General features: G+C 44.8%; 1 protein-coding gene across 1 annotated transcript in view; it reads right to left on the bottom strand.

Annotated features, from left to right (window-relative positions):
- IFIH1 (interferon induced with helicase C domain 1) overlaps positions 1-25,524 on the bottom strand; it is a 2,457,004-nt gene that overhangs the window by 1,579,595 nt on the left and 851,885 nt on the right. The window contains exon 7 of the mRNA XM_044074778.1: positions 13,777-13,994. Coding sequence (XP_043930713.1) covers positions 13,777-13,994 — 218 coding nt within the window. The remainder of the gene's footprint in view (positions 1-13,776; positions 13,995-25,524) is intronic.

Genomic DNA, 25,524 nt, shown 5'->3' on the forward strand with positions numbered 1-25,524 from the left:
AGCATCTTGAATTTTGGCACGAGAAGAAATGTGTTTAGGATGGATAAGTCCAGTATGGGTCTCGCTTCCTTTTCTTGGCACCAGGAAAAGCCTTGAATAAAACCTTGTGCTTGTGTATAGCCCTCATGTTTAGGAGCTTTGTAATTTGTAGTTGTGCCTCTACCCTTTGATTTTGTGGTAGATTTGGCATGCCTCTCATTTTGGAAGAGTGTGAAAATGGAATTTGTAGCCTCTGTTTATAATGTCCAGAATCCATTTGTCTGTTGTGACAATATGCCAATTGTTTGCAAATAGTGCCAGTTTCCTCCCAAAGGTGCTGCCAGTTGAATTTTGCTTGGCATAGAAATGAGGGAGTCATTGAGTCTGCTTCCTGTACTGCTGTGCACTGTCGTCACCACCTCTTGGTGCTGGAGATTGCCATTGTCTGCCTCTATAGGACCCTTGCTTGTCCTCTGCCCCTTCCGCGTCTGTATCTGCCTCTTTGGGGCTTGTCAGTGGTTGGAAAGGACCAGTTTTTTGAAGGCCAATTCCTGCTGAACCGTGGTGGCTGGACCTGTAAGAAAGCTTTGACAGTCTGCATAGATTTTGCTTTTTCTTCCATTTTACGTAATATATCCTCAGCATTAGCACCAAAAAGAACATCCTTATGTAAAGGTGCATCTAGAATCTTTGCTTTCACATGGTCTGGCAGATTTTGTTCCCTAAGCCATGCATGTCTGCGAATTACTGATCTGGTAGCGGCCGCTCTGCTGGAGGCCTCTAGAGCATCATAACCACATTGTAAAGTGTGCTTACCCACTTGCTCTGCACTATGCATCATATCCTGCAACTCTTTTATATCTGGTTGTTCAGGTTGTGACATTTTGGTCTTTAATTGTGATAACAGGAATTGTTGATATTTAATCATATGAAACTGGCAGTTTAAGGCCCTCATGGCTAGGAGGTATAAACCTTCTTACCCCACCTTTCTAGAGATCTAGATTCCCTTTCAAGAGGAAGTGGATTCTGTGGAGGCCTTAATTCCTTTAGGGCCTTGAGAAATAGTTTCAGGGTCTGCATTATGGCCTTTGTAGAGGAACTGATGAGAATTAGGTACTCTGTAGTACCTGTCTGGCTTAACTGGTGCAGGAGGCAGAGAATCAGGATTAAGGCAAGCCTCCGAGTAAACATCATCCAATACCTCCAAAACAGGAGGAATAGCCAAAGGTCTATGCTGAGGTAACCAGAGAAATTCCCTAAGCCTTTTCTTAGAGTCTGAAAAGTCTTGGCCTTCCCAGTGGAAGTGCTCTCTCAAAGAGTGTAAGGTTTCCCCAAAGAAAAATCCTCAGGATACAGAAGGAATAGACTGCTCTGCATCCGAATCCTCAAAGGGAATAAGAGTGTTCTTCAGCATCAGAATGTTCTGATAAAATGGATCCCTGGTCAGAAGAAGGAGAATCCTCCTCTACTCTGGGTCTCTTGTCCGGAGGGGCCTGGGAGCCTCTGATAAGAGTGATAAGGTCCTCAGCCATTTTAAGCATGTGCATCTTAGGCATGGGCCCAGGTGATATGGTGCCTGGCTGTCTTGGATTTAGTGAAGGCCTTGATAGAGAAAGATGATGAAGGCCTAAATACACCATGGGTGGATGTAGATCTATCCACATTGGTAGGCTCGACATATGGCAGAAGACCCGCTGAGGAGTCAGGGACTGCAAAGGCATCTCACTGAGAACGGGCCACGTGGAGCCTGGACATTTTATAATTATTGAAGGTAGCGAGCCGAGACATCGTGGTCTGGGCCCAAACAAGGTATGCAAAGGGAATGGAAATTATTTGCTTCCCACAAGAAATACAATTATTAACTTTTCTGACATGCGAACTGCTTCCTGTGTCTTATATACTCTAGCAAGACTTTGGAATTGCTAAAACCCATATGTGATTACTGCAGCTGTAATGCACGATGAACATCCACATTTTCCCACCTTTCTGACCTTTGGGATAAGGTCTAGTAGGTGCGGAGAAACATACTCCCACGGCAGAGAGAGTTTTGCCATCTTGCTCGTACCTGGTGAGAGTCTCTTTTACCTTGGCCCCGAACAATGATGAGCCATCAAATGGGGCGTTGGTAAAGGAGGACTTGAAGGGCTCCAAGAACTGACAAAGGCGCATCCAGGAATGTCTCCATAAGGTGACACCTGTGCCTGCTGCCCTACTCACTCCATCGACTGGGTAGGAGATAAGCCGCATGGAGGAGTTAACTACAGAATATAAGGTCGCAAGCTGAGAAGCAGTTCTGTCTGCAGTTTTCACAGCTGTAGGATCCTGTAGGGTATCTCCTAGCTCTTTCAGGAGATCCCTCTGGAGAAGGGTAAAATGGGACAAATAATTCAGTGACCTAAGGGTAAAGGCCGCTGAAGAAAAGACATGCTTCTCGTATCTGTCCATCATATGGGAATCCTTGTTCGATGGATGGACAGAAGAAGAAGTTTCCGCTAATTCCGTCTTTGTGGCTGTCGCAACCACCACAGCATCAACTGGGACGCCCTTAGTCAGGAAAAGTTTGTCGTCCGGTGCAGTGATAGACTTATAGGTCCTCCGTGGAACTGGTTCCATCGATTCTGGAGAGCTCCACGCCTTTCGACTCACTACACCTAGTAGCGGGTCGAAGGGTGGTGACACCCAAGAGGTGGAGGGTCGGGAACAGAATGTGTCTAGGTACACAGACTCGCCTTCAGAAGGGGAAAGGGATTTCCAGCCACCCCTCTGCTTGAGGAGCTTCAGGATGTCTGAAAATGAGAAATTCTCAGAGGGGGACCGTGGGGACCCTTCTGAGTCCTCCAAGTCCATGTCCGATATCAGGAACTCAGGGGAGTCCAAATGCTTCCTCTTGCAAGTCCTCTTCCGAGGGACCTCCGAGGAGTGCTCTGGAGAGGTTTTGGATGAGGGGGGGGGTCACCTGAAGGGGCGTCCTGGGGCACTGGTTCCCTACGCCTGGGGAGGAGGGGTGGTTCAGTGGTGGACACTGGCCTGGAAGGGGAAGGAGCAACTGAAGCCAAGGGTTGAGCAGTCTGAGAGGACAGCACACTCCTCATCACCTCGAATGCACCACAATCCCAGCCAGCCAGGCGATCTCCTCCAAACCAAGGGTGATGGCGCCGAGGTTAATGTAGGCACTAAACTCACCTGCGCTGAAGCTCCAAGTGGGAGAGTAGGATCCAACAAGGGTCCAATCTCGCTCCCCCCCCAGAACCGACGAGGGAGTGTCAGCCTCCAGATACCTTGAGAGAGGGTGGTATCGATGGGATCAGAGTGGATGTCGGACCTGAGAGACCTGGGGTTTTTGGATCTGACGGTTCCACCACAATGACCTCCATACACTTCAGCTCCAAACTCAGGTGAGTCGAAAGAGGAATCGACGACAAAGTAGGTTGGACAGTTGGCTCCAATTCCATATGGGCTGGGCTCAATAAAATTTTAGCCAAGGCCGGTGTTCTGAGTAGCCTCTTCACCACCCTCTTCACATCACCATCTGAAAGGCTCCTGGATGATCGAGAGGAATGGGTGGATGATCGGTGACTGCCTGCCATGAAGTGGAGAAGTGGGAACTGTGGTACAGAATGCACCGGCTCCAAGCAAGGAGACTTGCATCTTTTATGTCTCCTAGACGGTTCCAAAGATACTGATGGAACCGAAGGAGATAAAGCCTTGTCGGACCCGATAGCTATTGGATTCGACGAACTTGACAGTTTGTCTTTGCCCTTCGACAGTTCCGAGGCTGGAGCCAACGAAGATGCCACTTTGGATGTTTGTCAGATTTTCCTGCCTGATTCCCTTCCTTCGATGCCTCAAAAGGCCCTTTCAATAATCCTGTCAAGATTAGCTTGTTCTTGTGCTCCTGCTAAACCATGACAAGTGGAACAAGAGTCCTGCAGGTGAACAGCTCCCAAACAGTAAACGCAGCTGGTATGACCATCGGTTAGAGACATCTTTTGGGTGCAGGAATAACATTTCTTGAATCCAGAAGGCTTGGATTCTTTCAAAGCTTCCTTAGACATATTTACCACAAGATACAACACAACAACAAGATACTATAATCTGGTAACAGAATGGAAGGAAACAGCCAAAAAACAGGCAGCAAAAAGTTTTAGTTTTTTTTTTGAAAGGGAAAGAAGCGGAAGGAGGAGAGTCTTTAAGTCAAATGACAACTCCTCCAATAGAGGAGATTGCTCTCATTACAGCCGAGTGACGTCTCCAGGCGTTTCTGCAGTTACACCCTACTGCTCCTCTAGGCGTCAAATATTGCCTGTTCATATTTGCATTAATAATTCCAAAACCATGTTACATACAAGGTATTGGAAAATTTTATCTTGAAGCATACATGATAGCAAACACAATTGTATTGATATATGACCTCTGTCAATGGGTATTTGTTAAAAATGTAAGGTGATAACTTTAATTTTTAAATGCTGAAGCCACGCCCACTAGGAGTTAAAGGTACACACTCAAAAGATCTCTACTGGAGGGAATGAGTTAAATGGCTAGCTCCTTAGGTAGAAAAGATAAAGCCCTCTAACTAAAACAGGCTGAAAGTGTAGGACAAATCCTCTAACTTAAACGGATCCGCAAGTTAGAAAGAAGAGAAAGAGTAGGCCTGAGCAATAAAGAAATGATGGCCTCAACAACAAACAGCAACTAAGAGGGTGGTAGATAGAGGGATAGGCAAACACCAGATTCTACTGATCTACAGAAACAACTATGGTATCAAATAACAAAATTTTACAAGAAATAATTAGAAAAAAACAATCTAACTTAGCCTGAGCCTGTCGTCAGCAATCCCGAAGCTTCAAGCGGCAAACGAGATCTGGGTAACTCTCACTAGGCATGTTGGGATAGGGTCTAGCCTCAAGTCAGTGGAAGCTTTTGAGCTTTAGAATGCGGCTGAGTCAGAGCTGAACCCAACCAGCAAGAAGGAAGGCAAGATAGGGACAACATAACATCATCAGTTTGGGACAAGAATGTGATATAAAAGAACTTGAGCAAAAGGGAGTGTATAAATATTTGGGAATTGATGAAGGACCAACAATAAAACATGAACACATGAACAAAACCTAGTAAGGAATACTTTAGAAGATTTAAATTAATCCTGAAACCAGCATTGACATCTAGGAACAAAATCCAAGCTATAAACCAATCTTTGCTTGCTGTCCTAACTTGCAGTTCTGGAGTGATTGACTGGCCCCAAAACATGTTGGGCAGATTAGACAGAAAAACAAGAAGGATGCTTCATGCTCACCAAATGACTTATAAAAATCACTGTATACCAAGATTATATATTCCCCATTCTGAAGGAATGGGTCTCCTTGAAATTGATTACATATACAGATCTGCAATTGTGGTATCCACACATCTGCTGACCTCACAAGACCCAAATGTAGTGAAAGTTTTGAAACATGAGGAGAATAAATCTAAGATGACATCTTTGCTTAATCTAGCAGAAGCATATCCGCGTCAAGCAGGAATGGAAATCAAACCAGAAGTAGATAAAAGTCAGGCAGCAACTGAATGTGCCAAAAAACAAAAGAAAGAATACAAGGTGAAGGACCAGATGAGAATGCAAGACATTTGGAAAATGCATAAATATAGTTGCAAGTATAGAAAACTTCTGGAAGAGCCTCATGTTTCTCAGGAACAAATGCAGGAATGGTTGAGGAGAGGCAAATTCAAACCAATTGATGAAAGGTTAATATTGGCAGCCCAAGATGATGGTCTGCATGCATAGTGATTTACAAAGTCCACTGAACATGTGGGAGAAACAGGCAAATGCAGGTTTTGTAAAACTGAACTGCAAAGAGTCACACACCTTGTTGCTGGTTGTGATATACTAATGGCAGAAGGACAGTGTACTGAAAGCCATAATAATGTGGCAGGATTGTTGCACTGGGGATTGTGCAAACATTATGGTATGTAAGTGGCTAGAAAATACTAAAAACATGAGCCACAAAGCATCATAGAAAACAATGAATTTTATATCACATGGCATCACCCATTACCAACAGTTCAAAAGATAGATGCTAGAAAATAAGAAGTTATGTACCTACCATAACGTTCCATGTTAGTTGTCTTCTCTCGCCTTCTTTCTTGCTGGATGGGTTCGAAGCCGATCCTCGGCTCTGACTCGGCACTTGCTAAGCTCGAGAGCTAATTTTACCAGCTCGAGGCAACCCTATATCCCATGATGCAAGGCGGAGATTACCCAGATCTCGTTTGGTAGCTAAGGAAATTAGGAATATATTCTTCCAACTGTAGAGGAGGAAGAAAAAGCAACAATACTAAATGACAATCATAAACATCATAATCCTCTAGAAAGGATCAACCTAATCTAGTGACACTAAAAGCTGATTAGCTAGAAAAAGGATAAAACCTCTTAATAGAGGAGGCATAATCTTCTCGGTCTGACCAGGCTAGGGGGATGGAGGGCGGGACGCAAGAAAGAAGGCGAGAGAAGACAACTAACATGGAACATTATGGTAGGTACATAACTTCTTAATGTTAAGTTGTCAATCTCGCCTTCATTCTTGCTGGATGGGACCGCGTCCCTAGCATCTCTATCCTGGGTGGCTCAATGGACCAGACTCTTGAGAACGGTGGAACCAAAATTCGCTCTGTCTCTGGAGGCCAAGTCTAATTTGTAATGTGAAACAAAGGTATGAGGAGAGGCCCATGTGGCTGCTGCACAAATAGTGTCTATTGGAAGTCTAGCTTGAAAAGCTGTCGATGTAGCTAGAGCTCTGGTAGAATGGGCTTTTGGCTTAGAAATCAACTCTTTGCCTCTGAGCTGATAAATGTAAGTAATCACAGAAGACAGCCATCTAGATAACGTCACCTTGGAAACAGGAAGGCCTTTCCTGTTCTCTGCATAGGATAGAAACAGTTGATCAGATTTCCTAAAAAGTTTAGTTTTGTCCAGATAATATCTGAGCTGGCGGTGAACATCAAGACAATGTAATTTTTGTTCCGCTCTATCAGAATAATTCGGGAAAAACACTGGAAGATCAATGGATTGATTTAAGTTCGTCTGCGATGCCACTTTTGGTAAGAAAGACGGATTAGTCCTAGAGATACCCTGTCTTTGTGGAAGATTAAGTAGGGAGGGCCGAATGCAGAGAGCATGAAGCTCAGATACTCTCCTGGCAGAAGTAATGGCGACTAGAAAGAGTGTCTTCCAAGAAAGAAATTTCAACGAACAGGCAGCAGGTTCGAAGGGGAAGAATCAAGGATGTTAAAATTAAATTTAGATCCCACTGTGGTGGGGGTCTCTAATCGGAGGTTTAAGTAAAAGATACCTCGAAGGAATGCCTTGCAAAGTTTATGTGACATAATGTTGTGGTCCAAAAGGCCTATATGAAAATTCGAAATGCCTGCCAGCTGAACTTTTACTGTGGAGGAAGAGGATCCTGAATGAAAAATCTCAGCTAGGAAGTCCAAGACCGAATGAATCGGAGCAGTATAGGGGTCTATGTTCCTAGCTTTTGTCCAGAAGGAGAAGCGTGCCATTTGCTAGTGTAAATCCTTCTGGTAGAAGATTTTAAGGAAGCTACTATGATATCCCGGACGGGATTAGAAATCATAGGAAGCCTGGCTAAGGATGGAAGTGGAGCAACCAAGCAGTGAGGTTGAGAGAAGGTATGGATTGGTGCAGCTGCCCGACTGGTGGGTCAGAAGATCTGGAACCGGGCCCAGATGCCATGGCTGTACCAAGAGATAACGATGTAGGAATGGAAACCATATCTGTCGAGGCCAATAAGGGGCAATGAGAATCAACTTGGCTCTCAAGGCGGCTGCTTTCTGAATTAGATGAGGTATCAGCGGAAGGGAAAGGCATAAAGAAGTCCCGGGGCCAATCTTGGGTTAGAGCGTCTCTGGGGATGGCCTGGAAGGGGAAGAGAGAGAAGAAGTCTGGGCATTTGCTGTTTTGAGGTGTAGTGAAAAGGTCGCAGCAAGGAAGGCCCCACTTCTGAAAAATCTCTTCTGTCACTGATTGTTTGAGAGACCACTCGTGAGGCATGAGAATAGCTCTGCTCAATCTGTCCGATATGATGTTGGATTTCCCGGGGATATGCGTTGCTATCAGAAACCGCTGAGAAGAGATTGCCCATTGCCAAAGTCTGAGAGCCTCGACACAGTGGATAGGACTTGGTTCCGCCCTGTTTGTTGATATACCACACTACGGACATATTGTCCATTTGGACTGCAATAGTTCCCAGGGGAAGAGAGTCGTTGAGGGCTTGCAACATTAAAAGCACTGCTCTCATCTCTAGGACATTTATGTGCAGATGGTATTTGAAAGGTTGCCAAGTGCCATGGACCATCCTGCCCTGATAATGCCCCCCCCACCCGATCAGGGAGGCGTCCGATGTAACCGTGACGACCGGGGCAGGAGGAACAAAGGGTCTGCCCTGATGGATTTGAGGGGACGATATCCACCAGGTCAGATGCCTTTTGCAAGTTGGAGTGATTATGATCCTGTGACGCATGGGTAGTTGTTGAAAGGACCATTGGGCGAATAGCATCCATTGTAGAAGACGCATGTAAAAGCGGGCTTAAGGAAGAGGTGTTATGGCGGCCGCCATAAGACCCAATACTTTCAGAGCAAATCTGGCCTAAATTTTGTAGCTGAGAAGAATCACCTGGACGTGACTGTGAATGTCCAAGATCCTTTGGTCTGTTAACTTTGCTGAAAGTTGTATGGTGTCCAATTTTGCGCCTATAAAAGTAATAGATTGACAAGGCGACAAGGCAGATTTTTTGAAATTTATAGAAATCCCTAGCCCTCTGCAAATGTGAATGGTGTAATCTCTGGCTTTGATTAGTTGATACCTGGTGGTGGCAGTGAGGAGCCAGTCGTCTAGATATGGAAACACCTGGAATCCTTGACGTCTCAGGTGAGCCGTAACCGCTGCCATACATTTGGTGAACACTCTGGGGGCTGTAGTGAGTCCAAAGGGCAGGGCCCTGAATTGGAAGTGACTGGTCCCCAGCCGAAAGCGGAGAAATCTTCTGGAGCGCCTGTGAATTTTTATGTGATAGTACGCATCCTGAAGATCTATCGAGCACATCCAATTGTCCTTGCCCAGAAAGGGTAGAATGGACTGAAGCGTGACCATCCGAATCTTGATTTCTTTACAAACTTGTTTAGTTTGCTCAGATCTAATATTGGTCTCCAGTCCCTGTCTTTTTTGGAACTAAAAAGAACCTTGAGTAGATTCTGGATCCTATTTGGTCCACTGGGACTGGCTGGATGGCTCTTTTTGCTAGCAGTTTTGATATTTCTAGTACTGCTAGTTCCTTTAGACCGGGTGGAACGTCTGGAAGGGTTCCCTTTTGCTGAACTGGGGTTTGAATAAAGGGAATTTTGTAACCCTCGGATATAATCGACTGTACCCATTTGTCTTGAGAAAGGGAAAGCCAGGCTATTGGGTACAGCGATAATCTTCCCCGACTGCCTCAAGGTGGACAATCGGGCAACATCTCAGGGATGCTGGAAGGGTTTGTCAGAAAGAGGCTCTCTGCTACCCTGATTCTATGGACCCCCTCTGCCCCTAGGGTGGCATCTTTATTGTTACCCCTCTGCCTCTGGGGTAAACTGACTTTGTCGTCAGGCGTGACTCCTTGAGATTTGCGGAACCACATTTTCCCTCCCTTCTGTCCTTTGGGGTAAGGTCTTGAAGGGGTGGAGAAACGGACTCCTACGGCAGAAAGAGTCTTGCCATCTTGTTCGCATCTAGTCAAAGTGTCTTTCACTTGAGGTCCGAACAAGGTCGAACCATCAAAAGGGGAGTTTGTGAAGGACACCTTGAAGGGGTCTGCAAAATTACAAAGCCGCATCCAGGACTGACGCCTTAAAGCCACTCCTGTGCCTGCGGCCCTACTCGCTCCATCAGCTGCATAAGAAATGAGCCGCATGGAGGAGTTAACAATGGCGTTAAGGATTCCTAGCTGTGAGCTAATCTTATCCTGAGACCCATCAGTTGACGGATCCTGTAAAACTTCTCCCAACTCTTTAAGAACATCTCTTTGAAGGCGGGTGAAGTGGCACAAGTAGTTCAGCGATCTCATGGCAAAAGTCGCTGAAGAAAAAATCCGCTTGCCGTACCTGTCCATAGTCCTAGAATCCTTGTTAGGAGGATGGACAGGTACTGAAGGATCAGCTAGTTCCTTCTTGGTGGCTGCAGCCACCACCATGGCATCAACTGGGACACCTTTTGTCAAATACTGTCTATCTGGTGGGACCGTAATGAATTTAGAAGGCCTCCTAGGAATAGGTTCCACGAATCCGAGATCCACGCCTTCCGAGCCACTACATCCATAAGACGGTCGAAAGGTGGAGACACCCAGGAGGTGGAGGGTCGAGATCTGAACGCCTCCAGGTATACTGACTCGTCCTCGGAAGGATTAAGGGAGGGCCAGTTCCCCCTCTGCTTAAGGAGTTCAAGGATGTCTGAGAAAGAGACAACCACAGGGGAGGACCTTGGGGATCCGTCCGACTCATCCAAGTCAGTATCAGATGTAATAGACTCGGGGGAGTCTAGATGTTTCCTCTTACATGTCCTCTTACGTGGAGGTTCACCTGACAGATCAGGAGAAGCCTCGGAAGAGGAAGATATTCCCAATGGGGAAACCTGAGGCATTGGATCTCTGGGTCCGGGAGCAAGAGAGTGGGAAGAGACGTCAGCAGGCACTGTAGTGGGAGGAGCTGATGGAACTGTCCGTTGACTAAGCCCAGGGGCTAGTACACTCCTCATCACCTCGAAGGCTCCCCATCAGAGACCAGAAGGTTCCCGCCGAAGAGATAGGAACTCCAGGCCTCACCGAGAGGAAGGCTCGAGGCAGATGTCGGGCTGAGCTCACCAACGCCGAAGCCCGAGAGGGAGAACGGGTCGGACAAGGGTCCGATGCCACTCGCCCCTCCCGAGCCAACGAGAGACCAGACGCCCAGATCCCTCCAATGAAAGCCTCAAGGAGGAAATCGGAGCAGAGGACGACGGAGCCGAAAGGGGTGGTATCGGCTCCGAAGCTACAAAGGTCATGGTTCCGAGGAGCTCCGGCTCAGAGCTCTGTAAGAGAGTCGAAAGAGGAATGTTTGGTGGATGTGAAATAGCTACCCTCTGTTGAGACGGGCTATGGAGCATTTGGGCCAATGCCTGAGACTTTAATAGTCTACTCACCACTCTCTCGAGGTCGTGATCAGACAGCCTGGATGACTGAGAAGAACGGCTCCGATGGCTCCGCTCCGAGAGCAAGGGTGATCTCGGAGCCGAACGTATCGATTCTAATGAGGGGGATCGAGATCTCTTTTTAGAAATCGATGGAGCCGAGGATATGTCGGCTCCAGCCGGAGCCGACACTGAGTGTCCAGATTTGGCAGTATCGGCACCGGATGGAGCCGATACTGTGACTGCTAGAATGGAAGGATCGGCTCCGGCCAGAGCCGATCTCGACACTGGAGAAGTTAAACCAGTAGCCGACGGCTTGGGGCTTGCAGCCGAAGGCTTGATAGGTTTCGAGTGCTTCCCCGGCGCCGACTTAGTCGGGGAGCTCTCAGGCTTTAATAAGCCCCTCAATATCAATTTATTTCTGCGCTCCTGCAGGACTCTTGGGCTGAAGGCATGACAGATAGCACAAGAGTCCTGCAGGTGCAGAGGTCCCAGGCAGTAAACACAAGAAGTGTGACCGTCTGTCAGAGACATCTTCTGACAGCACGAGTCACACTTCTTGAAGCCTGAGACCTTTGTGTCCTTCGACATAGCTGTGTCGAGGAAACACAAGTTGTCAAGAAAAAAACACCGACACACACACACAAAACACCCAATCCAAAATCTAAATTAAACAGGGATACAACACAGTCAAACACAAAAATCCTGACAGGAAAAAATTTAGGAAGGGGAAGGCCTAAGGCCTAACCTAGGGAAAGGGGATAAATAACCCGAAAAAAAGGGAACACTAACGGGAATACGGTTAAAATAAGCGTTAAGGTTAACAAAAAACAACTATAGTTATGAAAAATAAAGGGGTGAGACTAAAAGTCTTATTATTAATAAACTTACCTGGAGCTGGTAAAAAAAGGCACCTCGTTAGCGAAGCGGCAAACGAGATCTGGGTAGTCTCCGCCTTGCATCATGGGATATAGGGTTGCCTCGAGCTGGTAAAATTAGCTCTCAAGCTTAGCAAGTGCCGAGTCGGAGCCGAGGATTGGCTCCGAACCCATCCAGCAAGAATGAAGCCGAGATTGACAACTTAACATCCAGATATAGTGGTTTATGAAGAGAAGACAAAAGTAGCATTGATCACTGAAATTGTTACACCCAGTGACTACAGTGGAGCTCAAAGGAAGAAACATTAGTTCCCTTATTACCATCTTGCTCTTCCAGAAGTGATAAACAAAATGTTAGGGGTTTGGAGGGAGGGGAGTTGAGGAAAAATGAAAATGGACAACACAATGAGACTCTATGGTCAGTATGCAGCTTCTTTATCTGATGTTGTCAATTTGCATTCATTCCTCAACAACTGGGACACAGTCCCCAGCTACCTGAATTCCTGGGAGGACTCTAAGGAAAGATATTCCTGAGCACTGCTGAGCCGAAGGCTGCTCTTCATCTCGAAACCAGATCCAATTTGTAATGAGTGATAAAGGTATGAAAATTAGCCTAAGCTGCAGCCACACAGATATCATCCAAGGAAGACCTGAACAAAAATACTGATGATGCTGCCACGGACCTGGCCGAATGGGTTCTCAAAGATTTTAGCAAAGACAAGCCCAACTTGTTATAGACAAAGGAAATGCAATCAGTCAACAATTTGTCTGGCTTGCCCAATTTCGACTATACAAAAGAAACAATTGATCTGTTTTTCTGAAATTCTTTGTTCTGTGCTTGGCCTGCCTTTCAAGCCAAGGCCCTTTTGCCAAAAGAGGCATATGGCCTCATAGTCCCAATCTAGATGAACCACTCCCAGACAGTATATGCAGCGGTCATGCAAGTCCTGCAGGGAAACTTGTGACCACAATCTATGCATTTGTGAAAGCCTGAAGTCTTCTCAGACATCATGAGAAAAGCCTCTACTGGACACTGCTCACAAAAAAACGTACAGGGCAGGTAGCAGCCTTTAAAGCCAAATACCATCTTCATCCCCACACATGAAAGAACGACTCAGCATTAACTATAAAAAAAAAACACAAAACCTTAACTCTAAGATTCTTAACACAGAAGAGGGAGAGGCGCAAGAACTACAGAACAAATTAGAGTGAACTCTTAACACCAAAAAACACTTCAAATCACAAGAAACACTTATCTGAGCAGAGTTCCACAGAAGGGATCTGAGAAGATTAGGTAATGCAGGACATTATGTGAGAGGAATTCAAATTTCAGAGCCAAAAGTTTAGAGTGCTGGCCTTGGAGCTGATCAGATCCAATAACTCACAGGTTGAGAAGGACAGAAGGCATGACTTTGGATCAACAAGTTTTTGTCACCACCTTTAATTAACAGTACAAAGGTTTTTCAATAACAACTATCCACACTGCTTATGTTAGCAAACATATCACAAATAGATCCAGTCCGATTAACAATAGTAAAACATTTTGGAAACTGCAAATGAACTGAACTTTGCTGTTTACACTAATGCAAAATGAATGATTTAACACAATGATACTATGATAACAAGCATTTCTTACTGTTTTTCAAAATGTAAAGCATTGTATTTGAATACATCAATTCTAACAAACAGCAAACCAACTAGTATACCTTTAGAATGTGCTCTTCTGCTTTCTTCTGGTTCTTTGCACCTCCAACTCCAGGAGAGGCTGTTAGCCCAAGGATCTGAGGAATATGTAAAGGCGTCTTACCAGCTTTCTTTAATTTCTGATTTTCGGTCTTCTGACACAAATAACGAGTCATTATGTTGTTATAGACAGCTCCTTTTTGAGTATGATGACACTCGTCAATAATAAGCAAAGAAAAATCTGAAACAACAATTGTTTTAAAACAATCACAAATGATGTTATTCTTAACAGAAAATTCAGTTATTTGCCCTGTTTTCTTCATTTGACAATATCCTTTTATTAAGCATTTTCAAATTATATAGCTCTAATGACTAAAATGATTTCAATTTACAAATGTGATCAGTTAAAATATGCTCATAATAAAAAATCACTAATAAAAATGATCCCTCTCAGAAACTACTGCACCTCTATAGTGGAGATATCTTTTCATTTCCACTGCTTAAAAGTTCTTGGGGTGACATATACAAATGGGATGTGGCACTGGTGCTGTCTAGGTTCATAAGTCTATACTAAGTTAATTTCTGTACAGCCACTGAGAAGGTTAGCCACATTTTCCATGTGGTGATAGGGGTAAACTAAAACTAGCTTTCTATGGAAAGAAAATCATTATTATTAATTCCAGGCATACATTTGTGACTGCCGATCCAATCACCATGGTTGTTTGTGAAGGTAGTATCAGGAAGGTAACTTTGGGTCTCTGAACCAGACAGAAGAATGTTAACGTTTCCAGTTAACTACTACTTGTACTTCATGATATACAACAACGTAAGCAGATGCATGAGGCTGGTGATGGTACAATAGAAAAAGCAATAAGGAAAACAATGTCCGGCACAGAGAACGTCTGTAAACAGCAGGTTTTATTTCAACTGTCCGCCTTCAGGTAGAACAGACCCAGGATACACTCAACAACTACATTAGTGTTACACACACACACACACACACACACACACACACACACGCACACACACACACACACACACACACACACACACACACACACACACACACACACACACAAAAAAACTCAATTTCTGCGTTTGCCACAACCAAATATCATAAGACTCACCCGGAGATTCATTAGCATCCTGTACACACCTTGCAGTCGGCTGTCTTTCCTCAGTGAACAGCACTGCTAAACAAATATGCAAAAAGCTAAGGCACACAATATGACGAGCAGCCACAGCTGCAGCCCACAACAAAGGTCCATGGCTGTGTTGAGGTAAGGCAGGCCTCAGCTGCACAATGTAAATAAAGGAGTATACCCTCCAAAAACAGAGATCTATGACAGAGTGTGCATGCACAGAAAACAACTGGTAAATTATGAATATTAAAACAAGGGGAAGCCTACCAACAAGTAAACAAGGAAGGTTTATACAGCTGTACATTACAAAGAGTGAATTTATGGAAATGTGGAATATTCACTGGCAGTCACATTAAGAAACAGTCAATAAATGCTCTGAAGAAAAAATGTGTTGTTAAAAACAACTTGCAAGTAACAAAGATTAGAAATTCCCATGGGCATACATATAAAACTAACCATGCAGGAATACTGGGAAAACAAATATATAAATGCGTTGACAAATGGAAAAAGTTAAGGAACACATACATACTCATAAAAATACTGAGAGTGGATACAATAACAGTTATGGCAGTAACATACATTTTGTTAGGGTAGGAAGTCTAGGAGACATAGAACACATCCAAATCATCATATAGCAGAATCCCAAAGAATATGTCACACAAACAAAATGTGGCGTGAAACAGAAAATAAATTAATATGCTACATAAATTGTTATGGATGTGTAAACCTTTACAAGTGAGATGTATGCACACAGGAATGTGGGGCATGTCACGTCAAGAGGAGGCATTTCATTACCAATTACAACTATATCTGAGTATGAATATACGTCAGACAAGGACCTACTACAGAAATACCAAAAGAAAAAGAATAACACTTTTGTTTTTTTTTAAAGAAAGGAAAAAAGAATTACCAGCAATGGTAATAAAGAATTACCATGTAACAGAGGGTAGGAAAGAGAATTACCAACTATATTACTATAAAAATATTGTAAGGAGTCAGATACAGAAAAACAGAACCTGAAAGCTAAGAGGCAGGTGATAACAAGAAAGGTGAAAAATTTAGGTAAATAAAGATAAGCTCCCTTATAAAATATCACAACAAACGCTCAAGAGAAGGACCCTATGTCTAAGCAAGATGATGGCAAATGAGATCTGGAGTATTTGTCTGGTACTAGGCTATCAGCCCTAGGGCCTATACAAACCCAGCCATAACAATTCCCTGGCTATTTCTTCCCACACTATTTACTTCCCTGGACCCCTGTCTAGCAGGGCGACTGACGTGATCCCCAGAGTGAATTTCCTTTCTCCCATCCAATCATCAAGGTTCCTTTTAAAGACGGCCAAAGAGGTGCTCTGCTTGACATGTACGGGCAGTCTATTCCAGAGTATGGGGAGTCTCTGGGTCAGGAACCTATCCCTCCAGCATGTTTTGTTCATTGTGATGACAAAGTTTAGATCCCTGGAGCGTGTGGCTCTGAGGGATTGGGATTTCTTTAAGTGTAGCATGTCCAACAGCTCTGGGTTTGACATGGCCTTGTATGTTAAGCAGAGACCGCCACGGAGTAGACGATATGTGACAGAGTATAGCTGGAGTTTTTTAAGGCTGTCAGCATAGGGCATCTGCTTTAGGCCTGTGACTCTTGTAGTGAGGTATTGCTGTGGTCTTTCCAGTTGTTGCAGATGTCTTGAGAGGTACATACCAAATGGGGCATTGTATTCTATAATGGGTCTAATGAGGGATGAGTACAGTGGGATAATGACCTTTTTTTTTCCTGGATGAAAAGCCCTTAGTGATGAGGTGTGCCACATAGAAGGATTTCCTGACTGTTGTGGCGATGTGGTTATTGAAGGTGAGACTACTGTCCACCTGTGTCCTTAAGTCTCTTATCACACTTTTGGTGTTTAGTGTACTGCCACCTATGTGGTAATTCACAGATACATGTTTTTTCCCCAAAGGGGATAACCATACATTTCTTGGCATTGAGCTTGAGCCCATGGCTCTGGCACCAAGCATCTGTTTCTGTAAGGCCCTTTTGTAGAGTATCCACATCATTTGGGGATTCAATAATGGCTCCCAGTTTGCAGTCATCTGCAAACTTTGGTAGCTAGAGTCCCTTAGTGGTGGCCTGTACTTCAGAGAAGAAGATGCCAAACAAGAGAGGTCCCAGGACTGAACCCTGAGGTACTCCACTTGTCACTTGTCTGGAGCTGGATTTGGAGTCAACTACTTTTAAAGTGTGGGTTCTGTCAGTAAGCCAGTTGGGAACCCATCGAGTGACGTAGGGATTAATGCCCAGCTTAGTAAGTTTATCTATGATTCCAGAGCGGTGGATGGTGTCAAAGGCCTTGGCAAGGTCCAGATAGGCTGCGTGGACTGCCTTACCCTCGTCCACAGCTCTGGAGACTGATTCAAAGAATCCAATCACTCCCATGCTGGATAAAAAGTATATATATATATATATATATATATATATATATATATATTTATATATATATATATATATATATATATATATATATATATATATATATATATATATTTATATATTTATATATATATATATATATATATATATATATATATATATATATATATATATATATATAGAAAACTTGTGAGGAAACTATTACTCTATTTTTGTTTTACTTGGATTGCTTGTCTGTGTACTTAATAAAGGATTTTCGACTGGAAACAGACTGCCTGCCTTGGTACTTTCGAATACTTAGTAATGCTGTACAATTATATATTTTCTATTATTATTTTTTGTTTTGTTTTGACTTAAGACGAGTTTAAGTTCGCTACTTCTACTACTATTGCCTGATCTGATTAATATACAGTGATTAACTAAAAATATATGGACTGAAAATCTTCCACACAGAGAAGTTTCTTACATTGTTTTGTTTTTTTTATTTTCAAAGGCACTAAGGATGAATGTAATTTTTTTTATACAGAGTCTTAATGTTTCTACTGAGTTTTTGAATTTTACCTTGGTTTAACAGTTAATTTTTTAGACATTACCTTAGAATGGGACTTAATAAATGGTTGTTTTCACAACAGTGTTTATAGGAAGAATACTTTTACAAACCAATATTTGCATTATAGTAGTAATCACTCATTTTTTTATTAAGTAAAATATCCCCAGGGGACAATTTATACGAGCATCAAGGTTAACTACTAAGGATAACGTTTTCAAGCAAGAAGTGGATTTTATTATTTCACTTTTTTGCAGCGGGGCTATAAAACTGATTTATTAGCAAACAGTGCTCAGGAAGTTTTAAAGAAAAGAGATATTAACTTTTTACCGCTATTAAAAGAAAATTATGAAAATAAGACAAGTCAACAGGATATCAATAAAGTATCTAGTAGTTTAGTTTGCAACTTAGAGATGTCGGTTGACAGTTTTGCTATAAGGAATATAGTCAATAATAATTGGCGTATTATAAAAGGTAATACTGATTTAATAAGTGTTTAGGGGAAAAGTCTATGTTTGTATATAGACAAAATAATTGTCTAAAGAGTTTATTAAGTAGTGACAATAGTAAGAGGACTGTATCATATACAAAAAGAACTAAAGGGATGTATAAGTGTGGCTTTTGTACTTCATGTACATTCATTTATGAAGGAACCTATTTATTGTTGACACACTTACAATTAACTGTTTTTAACACAGGGAGATATGATTGTAACAATGTAGGAGTAGTGTATATCAGTGTATGTTTTCGTTGTCCAGCATTTTACGTTGGTATGACCACCAGGGCACTTCACATGAGAATAAAAGAGCATGTTAGGGCCATTAAAAACAAGGAGCTTGACAATGCACATTATAGACATAGTTTGACATGGCAACTCCACAAAAAGTATTTGTTTTATGTGCTAGAGAAGTTGCCCAAAGATATGAGCGGGGTGATTAAAAAAATGATTTAGAGAAAAGAGAAACTTCTGTCAGATTAAATTGAAAGCTGATGAATTCCCAGGTCTTAATGGGTAGTAAATATAAAATGTGTTTTAAAAAGACTATAGGCGTAAGGTAAAAAGTTATTGTTGTAACAACAGTTGACTATGTCCTTTTAAAAATTCTCTGTCAATTGTTTTTTGTGTTAATTGTTTTTTATGTTGATTGAATCATATTATTTTATTAGTAGTTGTATTTAAAGAGTGTGGATTTTAGTGTAATTGTTTCTGAAGACGTCCTGTTGGACAAAAAGCAGAGAAATAAAGAAAGAGTTTACGCTTAAGCTTTCTTGTTTTTCACTTCAGTTCATGGTTTTGCAGTTTTTAGTTTCCTTTTACCACGTATATCGTTTTTTTTTTTGGTTAACTTTGAGTAAATTCCAGATCCTGTTTGGTCTGTTGGTATCCTCTGGATAACTCTTTTTGTTCTAGCAGCTTTTTGATTTCTAATGCTGCTAACTCCCTCTGAGTGGGTGGGACATCGGAGAGACGTCTCTTTTGTGAGGGGTTTTGTGAAAAGGGAATCCTTTCCTCTGTATATGATCCTTTGCACCAAAGAATTTCTTGTGATGGCTGTCCAGGCGTCTGGCTGCAAGGAAAAACACCCTCCATAAGATAAACCACTAAGCCAGTGAAAAAAAAACTGCACACTGAGGAAATGCAAGAAATAATTTTAGTCTATCGCCTTGGCAAAACACAGCCTTCTTGGAGTTAATGCAAGCAATAAAAAACACACTTCTTAAATACATAAATCCAATAAAATTAAATAGCCAATTAACTAATTAAATCAATTAAGTCACAAAAGGGCTTTCCAATTACATTCCTTGTTCAAGCCCCTAAGACTAACAGTGTCAAATTTAAGAATAAAAATTCTCTCTTTAAAGTGCAATCTATTTTTAAGGGCAAGTCATCTTTCTCAACAACTTGCTCCAAAATACATGCCTTTAAATCAGCAAATACCGCCCATGAATCAAGTTAAAGTGCAAAGCTACTGGGTTCTCAACATTTTTGTTTTTAATATCTCTAACATCCTCCTGCAGTCTTAATTTAAAAATTATTTTAGTTTCACCTATTTAAAAAAGACTGCAGGAGCATGAGATTGCATAAATTACCCCTTTCATAGTGCATGTATAAGAATTTAAGGGGCAAAAACTAACCCCATTAATTTTCTCAAAAGACCTCAGCACATACTTACATACAGAGCATTTGCCACAAGAAACAGTACCACATAAACCTCTAACTCTACCTATATTCTCGGTAAACCACAAAGGCGGGTAGCACTGTAAGCAGAGTCAGAAAAAACAGATAAAAGAACCACAATTTAATTAGCGCTTTCGGTAGGATCAGTGTCCTACCTTCTTCAGACAACTAAACACCAATTAACAGAGTATTTAAAACATAGGAAATGTCACAATTAAACAATTAATAAATTACTATAAGAAAATACTTGTCCTTAAAGAAATTAGAAGTTATGTACTCACCATAACGTTCCATCTGATTAGGTAGTTCATTTGTCTGCAACCTGTGGGTTACAGATCCGATATCGGCTCCGAGCCGGCAACTTGTTTCAAGCTAATGGATCCGAGCTCCTAGCTCCTCCCTTCACCCATAATCCCCTGCTAACCCTCCATGACCTCATATCGGGTTTGCCCCTCAATATATATCCAACAAAGGATATCTAACAACTAGTAGATCCGAAGAAGGTCAGGGGGAAGGAGGGGGGGATGGTTGCAGACAAATGAACTACCTACTCAGATGGAACGTTATGGTGAGTACATAACTTCTAAATCTGAAGTAGGATGTTCATTTATCATCAACCTGTGGGACAGAGTCCCCAGCTACCTGCACCTTGGGTGGCCATCATGGAAGGATATTCTGAACGGCACCACAGAGCCAAAGGATGCTCTCCCTCTAGAAAGCAGGTCTAGCTTGTAGTGGTTGATAAAGGTATGAGATGAAGCCCAAGTGGTTGCAGAACAAATATCATCCAATGGGACTCTAGACTTGAAGGCCGCAGAAGTAGAAATGGAGCGGGTGGAATGAGCACAAACTCCTTCTGGTGCGGGTCTACCCGAGGCTTGATAAGCCAGTAGGATACATTGGGAAATCCAGCGAGATAAAGATACTTTAGAGATAGCTTTCCCCAAGTTAAATTTGGCAAAGGAAACGAACAGCTGGTCAGATTGTCTATGGCCAGCTGTCCTATGAGTATAAAAACGAAGCTGCCTATGAACATCCAATGAGTGCAGCTTGTACTCTCCCTTATTTTGATATTTAGGGAAGAAAACCAGTAAATGTATGGATTGATTTATGTTGGTTTCTGATGCTATCTTGGGAAGAAAGGAGGGATTTATCCTGAGGTACACTCTATCTGGGTGAAATATCAGGTAAGGAGGCTTCACAGAAAGAGCCTGAAGCTCCGACACACTTTTCGCTGAAGTAATGGCTACAAGGAATGCTGTTTTCCATGACAAGAATTTGAGATCTACTGAAGCAGCGGGTTCAAAGGGTGGAGCAGTCAAGGCTTGAAGAACTAATGTAAGATCCCAGGGGGGTACGGCTTCTTTACAGGGGTCTAAGTAAAAAGGTGCCCTTGAGAAAGGTTTTACACAATTTGGCCGACATCAAGGGCCCTGTATCATGTCCCACATGGTAATGAGATATGGCTGCCAATTGCACTTTGACAGTTGAACAACTAGCGCCTTCCTGAAAGAGTTCAGTTAGGAAGTCTAATATGGATGGAAGAGGAGCCGTAAAGGGATCTAGATTGTGGTGCTCCGCCCAGATGGAAAAACGTTTCCATTTACTGTGATACACTTTCCTGGTGGAGGGCTTATGCGCTGCCACGAGGATAGCTTTGACTGGTGAAGAGATACCGGGAGTCCTAACTAGGAGTGGAACTGGAGCAACCAAGCTGTCAGTTTCAGACTGTCCAGGTTTGGAGTTGGCAAGTCCAACAGATGGGAGATGAGATCCGGAATGGGATCTAGAATCCAAGGGTGATTCACAAGGTGAGACCACAGGTAAGGGAACCAAATTTGCCGAGGCCAGAATGGGGCAATGAGAATCATCTTGCTCCCCAACCGCGAGGCTTTCTGCAAGAGTTGTATCATCATTGGCAGAGGAGGATAGGCATAGAGTAGACCAGGTGGCCAAGCATGCACCAGAGCGTCTCTTGGAGTTTCCCCTGGAGGGGGGATTAGAGCGAAGAAATTGTCGCATTTGGTGTTTGATGGAGATGCAAAAAGATCGCAGTAGGGTTGCCCCCATGTTGCGAATATCTGCTTCGCTACTAGGGGATTGAGAGACCACTCGTACGGGGTAAGAAGGGTGCGGCTGAGCTTGTCCGCTAGGATGTTGGTCCTCCCTGGAATGTGCATTGCAATCAGAAAGCGGTTGGTGGAGATCACCCATTCCCACACTCTTATGGCTTCGTGGCATAGAGGGTAAGATCTGGTTCCCCCCTGTTTGTTGATATACCAGACCACCGACATATTGTCCGACTGAATTGCAATCGTTCCTGCGGGGAGGAAGCTCTGAAGTGCCTGCAACGCCAACAGCACCGCTCTCATCTCCAGAACGTTGATATGCAGGGAGGTCTCTATATTGTTCCACGTGCCTTGGACTGTCCTGCCTGAATAATGCCCCCCCCCCACCCGAGGCGGGAAGCGTCCATGGTCACCGTGGCGATAGGGGGAGAGGTGCAGAAGGGACGGCCCGTATGGAAGTTCGATGCTTGGAGCCACCATAGTAGCGCCCTCCTGCAAGCCTTGCTGATAGCAATGGGATGGTGGAGAGGAAGGGATAGGAAGGACCATTGCACTAACAGAGTCCATTGCAGTACTCGCATGTTCAAACGGGCGCATGGAAGGAGCGTAATCGCTGCCGCCATGGAGCCTAGTGCCCTCAGGACCAATTCCGCTAGTGAAGCCTCTGAATGAAGGATAGCCCGCACATGAAGTTGTAGGTTCCGGATTCTCTCGGAAGTTAGGAAGGCTCGCAAATCTCTGGTGTCTATTCTGGCACCTATGAATTCTATGACCTGAGTCGTTGCCAGCAGAGATTTGCCGACATTGATAGTAATGCCTAGTTGTGGGGCTAGATGGAGAAAGAAGTCTCTGGCCGAGCAAAGTAGATGCCTTGTTGGTGCGGTCAGGAGCCAGTCGTCCAGGTACGGAAAGACCTGAATTCCCTGGAGTCTCAGGTGGGCCGCAATCACTGCTAACACCTTGGTGAACACCCTGGGGGCTGTGGTGAGGCCAAAGGGAAGGACCCTGAACTGGTAGTGACCGGCCCCCAGCCGGAAGCGAAGGAACCTCCTGGATCGTTTGTCCATTAAGATGTGGTAGTACGCATCCTTGAGGTCTACAGAGCACATCCAATCGTTTTCCCTCAAAAGGGGGAGGATAGATTGAAGAGTGACCATTCGGAATTTTTCCTTGGTTACTGACAGGTTCAAGCGGGAAAGGTCTAGGATGGGTCTCAAGTCCCCCATCTTTTTTTGGCACCAAAAAGAACCTGGAGTAGAATCCTAATCCGAGCTGGTCTTGGGGGACGGGCTGGATGGCTCTTTTTCTTAGCAGCTGCTGTATTTCTACGGCTGCGGCCTCCCTCTGATCGGGTGGTACATCGGGGAGGTTCTTGGATTGGGGGACATGAAGTATTGGTATTTTGTACCCTCTGGATATGATGCGAAGCACCCAGTGGTCTGTTGTGATGGACTCCCATGCTGCTAGGTGTTCCGAAAAATGCCCCCCGACTGCCCCCAAAGTTTCTTGGAGCCCCTCTGCCCCTGGGGCGACGTCCTCCCTGTCCACCTCTGCCACGGTAGGACTGGTTGTCCGGAGCTGGTTGGAAATGTTGTGCTTTCCGGAACCACATTTTCTTCTGACCCTTTTGGTTCCTCGAAAAGGACCGCTGGGGAGCAGAGAAGTGGACTCCGACGGCAGACGTCTTCCCATCCTTCTCGCTCTGGACAAGTGTCTCGCAAACTGTTTTGCCAAATAGGGCAGAACCATCAAAAGGGGCGTTAGCGAAGGACGCTTTAAAGGGCTGCGTAAAGTCGCAATGACGGAGCCAGGCTTGACGTCTCATGACTAGGCCTGCTCCGCTAGCCCTAGCGGCTCCCTCTGTGGCGTGGGACAACAGCCGCATAGAGGTGTTTGAAATCGATCTCAGAGTGGCCATGCGGGTGGAGTACAATTGTTTGTCCTCCTCCGACATGGACTCAGGGGGGGATGCAGCGTATTCTTTGATAAGATCCCGCTGCATCCTGATGACATGTGCCATATAGTTCAGAGACCTTACCGAGAAGGTCGCTGAACTAAAGACTCGCTTCCCTAAGCGATCCATCAAACGGGACTCTTTGCTCGGTGGATGGTCTGAGGGACTCTCCTGAGCCAATTCCCTCTTTGTGGCTGCCACCGTCAACATGGCATCTACGGGGGGCCCCTTACTCCAATGTGATCGGTCTGAGGGGGGGCTAAGAATCCTATCCGGGCGCTTCGGTATTGGCTCCACGGTGCCCGTATCCTTGCACGCGCTGGTGGTAATGAGGGCCACCAGGGGGTCGGCTGGAGGGGACACCCAAGAGGTAGACGGGCCTGCCTCGAATGCCTCCAGAAACACGGACTCGTCAGAGGAAGACTTGGGGGCAGACCACCCACCTCTGATTCTCAGCATATTCATGATGTCTCCAAAGGAGACATCCTCAGGGGGCGATCTTGGAGAGCCTTCCCCTTCCTCCAAGTCCGTGTCCTCGGTTAAGGACTCAGGGGAGTCCACGTGCCTCCTTTTGCACTTATGCTTGCGGGGAGCTTCCTTGGGGGGACTGTCCGAGGAGGCCTCGCCAGCAACATCTTGTTCCAATGGAACTATCTGTGACATGGAAGCAGGCTGTCCCTTTGGCCGGGTGATGGAAGCCTGGCCCAGCAGAGAGGGAGTGCAGGGAGGAGTCGATGCAAGGACCGGGGGTCCGGATGCCCTCAACAGAGCCCTCTCCACAACATCGAAGGCCGAGGGAGAGCCCCTCTCCAATGGATCCGAAAGTCGGCTCCCACTCGGATCCGATGAAGGGATCGGAGCCGGCACCAAGACCGTCGGATCCGAGGGACCAGTGTGCTCCGACCTGGAAGGAGCCGAAGGCACACTGAATCGCCTGGATCCGAAGCTCGGACCACGGCTCCGAGAGGTCGGATCCGACAGGCTCGAGGGCAGGGTCGGATCCGAAGTACCAAGTATTGTCGGCACCGACCCACCCCCGGCTCCAAGGCTGCTCGGCTCCGAGAGCTCCGAACCCGGGTAGCAGGTCGGAGAAGGAGCAATTGCGTGGAAAAAAGGTGTCGAGCTCCCCCCCTGAGGGGGGGGAGGCAAGAGCACTCCCATCTGCAGCTGGGCCTGGATGAATCTTTGCATCATCCAGTCCAAGTCTGCATCGGATAAACTGAAGGTAGATCTCAAGGAGGCCACCGCAGCAGGCCTGGAATGCCGCCTCGATGACCTTGACGGAGATCGGGTCTCCTCCTCCTCGGGCCCCGGGGAGAAACAAGGGGATCGGAGCCGAGGAGGAGGAGACCTAGAAGCAGTGGAGGGAGAAGCCCGCTTAGCTGGCGGGGCCAAAACGGAGGTCTCGGCCCGCCGCTTGTGGTGCTTCTCCCTCCTGGCCTCCCTGTCCTCCGA

The sequence above is a fragment of the Protopterus annectens genome, chromosome 6.part0 (assembly GCF_019279795.1).
Source record: "Protopterus annectens isolate FY-2018-M chromosome 6.part0, PAN1.0, whole genome shotgun sequence".
Classification (NCBI taxonomy): Eukaryota; Metazoa; Chordata; order Ceratodontiformes; family Protopteridae; genus Protopterus; species Protopterus annectens.